Source organism: Etheostoma cragini, chromosome 1, assembly GCF_013103735.1.
Source record: "Etheostoma cragini isolate CJK2018 chromosome 1, CSU_Ecrag_1.0, whole genome shotgun sequence".
Lineage (NCBI taxonomy): Eukaryota > Metazoa > Chordata > Actinopteri > Perciformes > Percidae > Etheostoma > Etheostoma cragini.
In genome coordinates, this window is record NC_048407.1 from 1483319 (window position 1) to 1495089 (window position 11771).

Below are 11771 nucleotides of genomic sequence, written 5' to 3' on the forward strand. Positions count from 1 at the left end.
AAGAAATGTGGTTCTTCTGTCATCATGATTATGTTAAACTGAAGACATTTAATGCGCCTATTGTACTTGGGTCAAATTTGACCTTCTATATCAGAACCATGACAAAAGAACGTTGAAAAAAGTGACAAATGTTGAAAAAAAAACACAAAAACAAGAATAAATCAAAAAATTCAAATTTTGAAGTAATGTATTTCAATGGTAAGCCTGTCTTGTGATAACAGCACAATTACAGTAGCAAGTAGTATTAAAAAACCAAAAAGTCGAAAACTTTCTGCGTTATTCTCTTCCTAACCACAACCGTCCTGTTGTTGGTGTTTCATTTCCCCGTTGTTGCGTCCCCCAGAGACCACAGACCGTGTCCCGGTGCAAGTTGTCGTCACCGCCCCTTGTGTGGCGTTTCATTTCCCCGTTGTTGCGTCCCCCAGAGCCGCCCAGTGTGACAGCAGTTCGTAACATCATCACACTCAAAAATCGTGATCTCTACACAAATGAAGAAATCAAATTAACATGAGATAAGTTTGACTCTTTATTAATCCCCAGTGGGAAAATCTCAATTTCACACTCTGTTTTGTCAGTAATCACTACACACCGGTCTGAAATACCCCCCCCCCACACACGCACACACACACACACACACACAGGTCCTGTACACTAATAGAGACATGTCAGAGTGAGTTTAAATGCAACCTGTTCCAAACTAATGGAGTCAGTTAAGGCTTTGCTCCTTGGCTTTTGAGCACATTCAGATATTACTAATAAACTAGTTAGCATGTTGTGTTAAGCATTCAAGCAGATACATGCACTGTTAAATCCTTTTATCACACTTTTGCTGTGTTTTTGGTTTTGGAAAGGCTAGAAAAAAAAGATGTGCATTGCTGTAGATGTCAGTTCAGGGCAGATGTTTGGCAAACGGTCAGGTAGCATGACACAGTTTATTATAAAATACATATTCTAGAAGAATTTTGTGTTCATTTTGACAAGAGACAGACAAATCCAAGATCCTTTCCATACGCCTGCAAGCTAATGGTCAGACATTTCACTGTAAGCCGTACCTTAACTGTACTGTTCTCCTAAACTATGTGGATAACTGATATCACAGATGCTGTTTCTGAATTCTAGATGGACCATCTGTGAGCTAAACTATAGCATTAAACATCTTTAATGCTGGTGGGGGGGTGGGGGGGTAGTAAAGAGAGATGCCAGAAGGACTGCAGAAGAGCTAAGAAAAATAAAAACATGAGGACTATCAGTGACCATGTTTACATGCACATAATATTCAGGTTTTTGCCCTTTTTCCTCAAAAAACGATATTCTCACCAAGCTGTTTCCACGGCTAATGAAAGTGAAAGTTCCGCTAATATTCCCGTTTACATGTAGCTGTGCAAAATAAGATTTTTTTTCTCCAAAGTTTTCCAGCGATGTTCTCCATGTCTCCCTTGCGTGTATTAAGGTGCTAAGTACACATGTATGGTATACACAGACTTTGAGGATGAAGGAGAGGTTCTTTGATTGATGACCCCTCCCAAATTGGCATGTCAATCTCTGCGTCAAGGTTATTGGGGTTTGAGACTGTGGACCCCAGGTAGGGGAATTTGTCCACCACAGATTGCTGTCCGCGGATACAGCAGGGTTGACGGTTGCAGGTTGGACAAGGACGACTGTCTAACTAATCTGCAAGCCAAACTCTAGACACGCAGGGGCAAAGGAGGAGCAGAGCAGTTGTAGATTGGCCTCTGATTGGGCGACAAAGGCAGCATCATCAGCATAAAGCAGCTCACGTACCAGAACATGGCGTACTTTGGTCTTTGCAAAGTACAATGTTAAGATACCTTGGATAGACCAACGGGAGTAAGAGGTGGCAGCTTTACCAGTACAGTGGTACTTAAAGCAAAATGCTAACATTAGCTAAACAAGGTTTAAAATAATTCCACTTAGAGTAACTCAAGATTGAACATTCAACATTTCTCATGGTAGATCAGATGAAGCTTCCTCATTTACACTTACACAACACGGGATCATGTACGTGTTCACTGTCACAATAAAGAGCTTTGAGAGCCATCTTGAAAGTATGTGTAACTGTTATCTGGGTAGATTCTGGCAGTCCACACGTTCCATACCGTTAACTTGTCAAACGCGTTCTTCACTCTGGTTCCTCTCACGTTGTGTTCCCAGGACAGAAGGCTTGGGGGACTGACCTCGTCTTAGTGTGGTCTTTAAATCTTCCAATCTATTTCCATCCCTGGCCAGAAAACCAAAGTGCTTACACTTTCAGCTGCAACCAGATATGTTGTTTTGCTTTTGGGAAACAAACAACAGACAGGCCTGACAGGTCCTGGTAACTCAACAGCCCATCTGGGGATAGATATTACGAGAAAAGGGAGAGACTGCTAAGGGCTTCAGACAGTGGGTTTAGCATGCCGTAAATAAGCACGTCGTCTGTCAACACAGAGGCCCGGTGCAACGAGCTGTGGTGTGCCGGGGTGTAACACTGTTCAGATTCTAAAACATCTGTAGCCACCACTAACAATACCAACATTTTCTGAGGGATAGGAAGAGCATCATCCGTGCTGAGAGAAACACATCCGCAGAGGAGAAGAAATGACCAAAACAAAGGACAGGAACATCATCAGCCACATCAGAAAAAGCCTCTAAGCCTACAAGTCTTTCCACTATCCAATCTTAATTTTGTGTGTTTCGGTGTTGCCTTGCACATGGAAACAAATAGTTGGGCCAGATCAGAGTGATCAGGTAGTCAGGAGCGTCAAACATGAGCTTATGCAAAAACCTTTGCTGAGAACTCATGGAAACAGTGTGGTTGTGTTTCCTCACTAACTCTACATCACACTGTGCAGATGACATTGCAGTTACCCTCCAAAGTAAAGTGCAGGAAATGTCCCAGCAACCTCAAATCCCTGACACTCACCCTCGCCTCAAGTACAGCAAAATTGCATCGTACAGTAGGTGCTGTAATAAGATAATGAGGTATAACATCATAAGGGTGCCTATCCCTATGAAGGTTGATTCCGTATTGGGACACCTTCTGTCAAAAGAGGGTGAAACTATTGAGAGTATAACATCAAGAAACGCATATGTTGTAAAGGATAAGATCTATTGATGGGCTCTGAAGGGCTCACTCACCACAGTTTAGCAGCACACAGATAATGCTGCATTTCCACTGTCCCAGCATGCTTTACTCCTTGTGTACATGTTTTTAACAGTTTTTTTTACAGCTTTGTAGATGTAGCCCTTTAAACCCAAACATGCTTCATGTCTTTTGTTAAGATTATTTTTGTGCATTGTTAGGCCTTTATTGACAGGACACCAGAGGGGAGAGGGATGCAGGTCGGTTTTGGACCCGCGGCCAGTTAGGACTGAGCCTTTGTCCATGGGGGGCACACTCAACCGAGTGGGCTTCTCAGGTGGCCCAGCTTCATGTTTATTGACTAAGAGATGAATAAGACACTTACTTTGAAGTTGTTGGACGTTGCCTTTGACAGAGTGAGGTAGAGTAACATCAAACAGTTGTTTTACCAGTCAGTTATAAGTAATGAATAATTTATGTATTTTTCAAACAACATGTTCGAGCTCTGCTGCCCAATAGTGGTCCTCTGATTATTTCTATTGCATGCTTTGGCATGCTGTGAGGAATGCAAAGCTCTTTTGAGACGCTTACAGCAACTGTTTGCCTGTTGCTCCAATGAGATGCATAGCAGGTCCATTCAGGAGTGGAGTGGGTCCCAGTTTGAGCGAGGGGGGGTTAATCAATGCAGAGTGGCCGATCTCCATCGGGAAAAGATTTCTGAGGCAGTAATGAAACCTCTAATCTGACAAAGCTACAGACCACCGGCGCAACCTTTGATTAGAAAAAGCATTTTGATACCCTGACTTGCAGTTGTTTGCCTCACCCAACTGCTCAGAATATGTTCTTTTTGCTCCACTGTTTTAAACACATTTTCCCCCCATTTCCTCTCGCATGTTGCTCTCTGTCTTGTGCCCATATAGCCCAAAACAAGACTCAACGTTGTTCTTGCACAGTACTAAACGACACTAAAAGAAATGTGCTTTAGTGGTTGGTGCATACATAAACATATTAAACATGAAATAAATACAGAAACAAATATACAAAATAGCAATTAGAAGTTGAATGGTTTAGTGGAGGATGTGCAAAAATGCTTCGGGATGTGTGAAAGGTTAAGGATTTATTACATGTGCAATGGAGAGGAATGTAGTCCAGGATGTTGATAATGGAAATGGTACAGTGCAGATCTTTCCCGATTCCTCTCCGCCTGCCTGCGTGATTGTCTTACATGATCAATCTCTTTCGTGGCAGATCTGTTGATCCAATGTGATGGGCTGTGATGGGCATACATGTGGATTGGATAGATCATGCAGATGTTCTCCGGGTCTTTCATCATCACCGTCTCACCTTCAGTATGTTCAACCGGGCTTTCTTTAGAAAAAGATCCTCATCAGGATCAATAACTGCACAGGGCCTAACCTGCGAAACTATTACATTTAAGCAAGATACTATAACAGTGTCATGGTTCCTGTTAGGGGTGGGGGGGGAAATTCAATACAGCGTAGTATGGCGATATTTTCAGTGGCAATACTGTATCGATACACAGGTGCCAAGTATGGATCTTTTATCATATGTGTGTTGGTCAGTTTGTCTGCTTGATAATCTCATTTTGCTGCAATAAAATTGAAGTGAGATGATCAAACAGAGAAATGTTTCTTTTTAGTTGAATCAGACGTTGACAAAGTTTCCTTTTGGGGACTACATTTGAAATTGGGAAAAATTAGAAGTTGGAAAAAATGTAATAGCTTGCATTGTACTGTATCGCAAAATATTGCAACATGTTTAAAATCGCTGTAATGTCATGATGACGTCGTATTGGTAGACATTTAATAAGCACTATGAGAATAATTCAAGTCAGTGGGGAGATGTTTCATTTGGCCTGTTGTTTGTGTCCTGCTTGTTATGCTCGGCAGAGTGTGGACATCTGGGTGGTTTTGGGGTGACAGGTTGCTGGTGCTGTCCAGCAACCTGTCCAGGTGTTCGCCTGCCACCGGATGGGAAGGGGTTAATGTGGGACTACCTGTTCACAGTTAGAATTACACACATGCTTTAAGAAGCTACCAGTGAAGTGTGTGCAACGTGTCACTTCAACATGACAGATATGACCCTTAAACAGTTAAACAGTGAGACTCTTTTTGAGACTCTTTGGTTTATGCAGATTAAACATGAATGTTGATACTAATGCAGACATAACTTGTATTTGTATAGTCAGAATATTGTCAGCCTGGTTGCCAGAGCAATGCCCTGGAATATTTCCTTACAGCTTTGTAGAAAGCAAGACAGCATAATATCATAAAAAAACAAGTGTCCCAAGAATATTTGCAGACACTTGCAGTCTTTATAGCAGTGGCAAAGGATTTATCTAGTTAATTTACCCATAAGATGAATACACACTGGTGTCTTTCTCCACTTTATATATACAGCTATCCCTAAATATATATCCCAAATTTGCCTCAAGAATCCTTATAAGTTTAGATGCTCCGGGACTTTTGGGCCAAAACACAACACTTCCTCGTTATAGCACCACCATCTAGTCAATCTGTTTATTGTTGTAAAAAAAGTGGGGATAGGAAAGATACACACATTTTACTGATATCAAACTTAAAGCCTTTTAGACAGTGGTAGAGGAAGCATGACAACCTTTTAAGTAAAAATAGGCTACTAACAACAATGTTAAGAATATACGTTACTACAAACAGAAGTGACAGATGTGTGACATAGTGGCACCGTGTGGACGCTGTTTTTTTTAAGCGGTAACAAGACAAAAAGCAGGAAACCTCTGAACCTTTATCAGTGTTTTGTAAGCTTAACACATGCAGTCAGCAGTAACAGCTGTCAGAGAACAGCAGAGAGGGACACAATATTTCCCTTCAGAACTGTGGCACTGTAGAAGTTTCATGCATCACAGAGTTTGTATGTTCTCCCCATTTTTGCATGAGTCCCCCCCCCACCCCACACACACCATCAAAACACATGTACTAGTCAGTGCCCTTGACTGACTAAGATCTGGAGCGGCTGCTTGAGGGATGGGTTAAATGCAGGGAATGAATTCTGCTAAATGTATGTCTATGTGACAATAGAAGTACTTTTATATTAGACATACACAAGTTAAGTGAAAGTACCCCAGAATTGTACAGTAGGCTACTTCAACTGAGGTACTTTACACCACTGCTACTTTTCACCATGAACAGAAGCAGATGAAACAACAACACTGAAACAATTGTGTGTTGTCCAGGTGTTTTTTTCTCACACTATTTTTTCCTTTTTTAAAGGTCCCATGGCATTAAAAAATGTCACTTTATGGGTTTTTTTAACATTAATGTGAGTTCCTCCAGCCTGCCTATTTACGATAGGTGTAAACCGAGCCCTGGGTATCCTGCTCTGCCTTTGAGAAAATGAAAGCTCAGATGGACTGATCTGGAATCTCGCTCCTTATGAGGTCATAAGGAGCTACCTCCCTTTACTCTGCTTCGCCCTCCCAGATAATTTGTCCCCCCCATAAGACAGAGAGAGAGAGAGACATCATGGCTTTCAAATGATCAAAGTGGCAGTTGGTCAAGGCCACACCCCCACCCTCGACCTCCACAAGAAGACTCGGGTCTCTTTTAGCACTTCAGCCCTGATGGGGCCTCATGGCTAAACTAAATTACAATATTTTGGCATAAGGAACACAGAACACAACACACCAGAAGTGTGTTGTGTTCAAAATGCATAGGTGAAGAGAACCGAAACGCGGACTTGAAGCGCACGTCCCAAGGGGGTCTGAGTACGTTCGTTCCACAGTCCCTTGTTCGGAGTGGTCACTTATGCGCAAACAAATGCTGACTAATAGGTCTGAGATCTTCCAGAGGCGTGAAACAGACCAAGTCTGAAAATGCCCTATTGAACGTAACTTCCTGCTCACAAGCTTTCAATTTAGAGATTAACAAGCTGCACTTGAAGGCAGCAAAACTCCTTCTGCTGCCAAAAGGAGAATCTCTTTTTCTTCTCTTTTATCTTGGCGTGGTGAAGGATGCTGCGCGCTGATTGGCTGCTGGCCGCTGACTTGTGGTCCATGTTGCACAGACGGCTCTCACAGAGCCGGGCTGAGTGCTCAGTCAGCGCTCCTCCCGTGCTGGTGATCCCCAACACACCGCTGCCCACCGCTCCTCCTCACACACACGCACAGGCACACACACGCACACACTCACACAAACACACACAAGCACACACACTCACTCACACACACACACGCACATGAGTTGCGTCTGTGCGCACCACCGGCTGCTGCAACCTGCCGACTTCACCTGAACCAGCAGAGCGGGGAACAGAACCACTAAACAATGTGCTCTTATTGCATTATGCGATACCGCAGGTTATTACTACTTTTGCGCTCTTTCAGGAGGTAACGGGGGAGGTGTACGCGCGCATGCCATCACCATGGATTGCCTTTTTCTTCTGATATGGACTTTACCCATCCCGCTGGTCGGATGCACCTCAGTCAGGCTCCTGTCCACCCTCTTATCCTGGAATATCATCAAGGCATGTGGCACTTTATTAAAAACCTTGAATGCAGCACATGCACGAGTCTAGTGTTGGACCAAAACAAACACGCATGTATCTCTTTTTAGCATGATTTATGTCAACAAACATGGATGGCCATGTGGTGAAAAGTAACACAAGTGTTTGTCATCGCAAATTAAACTCGTGTTTTAACAGAGAGGTACTACATTCATCATCTCTTGGCTTCCTCTTGTTCCTGTGCTTGCAACCTGTTGCTACCTGTCCTTTTTTATTTTATTTTTTTTGCAGACGCTGCACATTTACTGCTCCCACACCGTAACGGCCGGCTATTCTTCCAGCGACAGCCACGGATTAAATCACGGTGAGTGCTTGTCTTTTGACATCTAAGGATGTTTCTTCCAGCTGGCACCGTTCCATGTGTGTAGAGAAAAAGTGAATAGACTGTGATAAACTGATTTTGTTATTGTTATTGGACCCGCGGTTTTTAAAGAGGGTCTTGAATAAGGCAATTTTAAGAATATTACATTTTAATTGTAATTGTGGTGCTTATTTGGCCAAACTGTTAGGAAACCCCTGCTTAGGTCTTTACAACTGCTGACACTGCTGCACTGGCTGTGGAGGCACAACCAATGAGTGCAGGGATTCCCTCTGGGCTGCTTTGACCCACAGAAACCCAGGAACGAGTTTAGGATTTTCTGAGGGAAGAAGTGGGGTGCAGTGGTGGAGTCTATGTGATACGCAGGTATACATGTAGCCACCTAAAAATGCCCATTGACATGCAAAAACATACTTTCCATTATATTTTTGATAGATTTTGAATTGTCATCTGTGTTCTTTTTCTTTGCATAAGCTAAATAAATGTATTTGCACCTTAAATTGATAAAAATGTGTTTCCAAATGCGGAAAATGATGTTGTTGACACCCAAAACTTCCCTGGGGAGGACCCCCAGACTCCACTATGATGTGCAGATTCTGGTCCATACATACAGTATGGGCCTATACATACATGTATACAGTATACATAACAATACATTAGACTACACCACTGAGAAGGTGGACTTCTATTTTGCTTTCTGGTTGTTTAGAAAGCATCCCAATTGTCCCAGCAGTCCCACCCTTTGAGGGTTTAGGTGAAGAAAGTCCAACCCTTTGTCAAATTGACAAGGAGGAAAGAAACTTTATGGAGTTGTTATAGTTTCTGCTATTACTTTGGAGTATCTCACTGCTCTACTGTGTTGGAATGGTTCCTAGATGGACCATTTTAGCGTTGTGTTTGACTTGAACACCATGACAACTGCATTAAATCAGAACATCCTATGGTCACAACCTCTGGTATTGACCCATATCTGACATGCTTGAAACTATGACGTTGATGCTACTTGGCTTCTCTTCTCTTTCCATCTGTAATCCATATGAAGTGCTCCGAGCGGAGATCCTTTCACTCCAGCTCAAGCTCGTCATTTTAGTGACATTTTTTGTTTCCCGTTAACCGTACTGTTGAGATGTTGCTGATGCATGTTGTGTTTCCAGGTGCATTTTCTTGGTATAAGTGGCTAAAAGTGACACCATGTGAAACTAATTTGATTGCATCTATGATGTAGTTTGTTATCAGATTTTTTCAGCAATCTAAAAATGTCGTAAAAACAGTAATTGACATGCAGCCAACACAAAGACACAACCAACATTAGCTTAGCATCAACAAACGACTGTACAAGGTGTTGGGTTTTGAACAGAGGCTTATACTTTTTGTCATTGTCACTCTCTCTACTAAACGTATAAATAATGGCTAAATACAAATGTTCACACTTGTCTTTGGCCAAATATACTCTGAAAATTATTGAAAATAACTAACTGAACTGAAGGAGATGAAGCAGGATGTGAGAAAGTGTATATGTCAATGACAGAAATCAGACATAAAACAACTCCTGGAGCACAAATATCAAAGTATTTGATGTTGGCACTCTCATGTGACTTCCCTTCCACCCCTCTTCTCCTCAGACTACGTGTTTGTAACCCCGGTGGAGGTGGATTCTGAGGGAAGATACTTGACCCATGATGTGGCCAGGCCAAGGCATCGCAGCAGGAGGTCCCTCTCATCTTCTCTGCACTACCGGCTCTCGGCCTTCGGGCAGGACATGCACCTGGACCTGCGTCCGTCCTCTGTAGTTGGCCCCGGGTTCACCGTGCAGACGCTCGGCTCGGATGGCATCGCCACGGTGATGCCTGATGTAGGGTTTCACAACTGCCTGTATCAGGGAGTTATCCGTAACCTGTCGTCGTCCTCAGCAGCCATATCGACGTGCTCTGGACTGGTAAGCGTCTGCCAGTAAACCTCTTGGTTCTTCTTTGCTGTTTGACTTTAAATTGATGACATGGCATCACATGGTTTCTACGTGGTTTGAGAAAATGTACCGTCCCTTGGTTAGATGAAACTTTCCCAAACCAGTTTAAATTATCTCAAAAATGCTATTGCATATTGCTATATATAATTCCGGATTCACAGATCCACATTGGCTTTGGAAGTGACATGATAAACAGTCTAGCTGGCCCACAAGCCCAGCTGTTTACACCAGCCCTAATTGTATGATCTTCTAGGCTATATGTGGAGGACTGGTTATGCAACCTTGTAAAAAAGTGTCTTCATCACATTTTCCATGTCATTGCCTTTGTTTATGTATCTATGCTAGGTTTTGGTTAATGCCATTTCCAGTTTTCCTCAGTCAGCACACCCACTGTTGTACTGCGTAAATGAATATGAGAATAGTTTAACATTTTGGGGAATAAAAAAGTGTTTAGAATGTTCCTTGTTGTTAAATAGGCTCCTCTTTCCATTATATTTTTGAACTATTTTCAATTGTCATCTGTGTTCTTTTTCCCCCCGCATAGGCAAAATAAATGTTTTTCTACTGTGAATTGGTACATAAAGGTGTATCAAAATGCAGTAAAGGAAGTTGTTGAAGCTCAAAACGTCCCTGGGGGGGGACACCCCCTTGTGAACATTGAGTGATGCTGTGTTGGGGCTTCACTGATGGACTTGACTTGCTTTGTGTAAACTATTCACAATCAAGGAGCATACACTGTTCCACCACAGGACAAGATCCTCTGCTTTCATTCGTGGTTAATGAGGTGACTGGACCCTCTGGCCCACCAGCACACACACATTCCTTAACACATCCCAGCCTGAACCAGATGGACACATTACACCTCCATAAAAGCCATACCTCCATTTGCCATCTAGGCTCCATACCTCCTCTTACCTCCTCCTTCTGCGCCTTCCCTGCTCTTTTGTCCTCTGTTTGCCCTGCCTCTACTCCTCTTGTTTGCAGCAATTAAAACCAGGGTGAAGTTTGAGCCGCCTGGCTGGGACTGCTAATCTACGTATTGTCCCTTTCATTAGGCTAGCTCCAACTCACAATAAAACACCACTGACCCGTCCTCTTAAAAGCGCTGCGAGAACACAATGTGATCGGGTCATGATTGGGCTTTGATCTATTTTTTACTCCTCTCAAGCTTTTGGCTAGTTTTAGTTTTTCCATCTCCGTCTCCCAAGTTCGACCACAGGGCCATTGTTGATTGGATCTTCACTCGGCCTGTTAAATAGACTCATGTTGTTATATCTCTGGCAGATGAGCATTAAACATGGTTAGAAAAATGAATGAGCTCCCTCGTTTTTGAATGCCATTGTCTCTTTTCAACAGAGACGAGGAAAGAGGAGAGAAGGGAAAAAAATGTGTCTGAAATAGGGGTTTTGGACTTGACCCTGCTTGCTTATAGCAGCAGAGGTGTCAGCACCAGCTACTAGGCCAAACCTTTTTTTATATTTATCCTGGCCATGGCCAAGCAGATGGAAGTGGGATTCAGTTGTTTAAATGAAGACCAGGGCGAGATGGTATTAAGAGGGATTTTCTATTGTAAATCCCCATTAATTAAACATGGTGTTGTTGCTTTTTAATTACTCTCTTCGTGTCCCCACAAAGCACCATGCTCCTGCTTTCGAGTGAAATTAAGTCTTTTTTGCATGATAAATGAAAGGACGTTGTTTAAGATGTAATGCTCTCTGATTTAAAAGAGGAATGGAGGGAGGAAGAGAGGGGGTCCTCTCTCTCTTTCTTCTTAGAGGGTTTCTCATCTGAGGTCTTATTGGTGGTTGACCCCAATCCTCTCTGCTCTTGTATATGGGGGGGGGGGG

The 11771-nt window shown here is 42.8% G+C and overlaps 1 protein-coding gene across 2 annotated transcripts in view; it reads left to right on the top strand.

Annotated features, from left to right (window-relative positions):
* Window positions 1-7145: 7145 nt before the first annotated feature.
* Window positions 7146-11771, top strand: part of adamts18 (ADAM metallopeptidase with thrombospondin type 1 motif, 18) — a 57774-nt gene continuing 53148 nt past the window's right edge. The window contains exons 1-3 of one of the 2 annotated variants that reach the window (XM_034874465.1): window positions 7146-7600; window positions 7871-7943; window positions 9581-9894. In XM_034874465.1, coding sequence (XP_034730356.1) covers window positions 7499-7600; window positions 7871-7943; window positions 9581-9894 — 489 coding nt within the window. In that variant the 5' untranslated portion in view covers window positions 7146-7498. Of the gene's footprint in view, window positions 7601-7870; window positions 7944-9580; window positions 9895-11771 lie in introns of those variants that run through there. The other variant, XM_034874475.1, reaches the window with a different exon arrangement.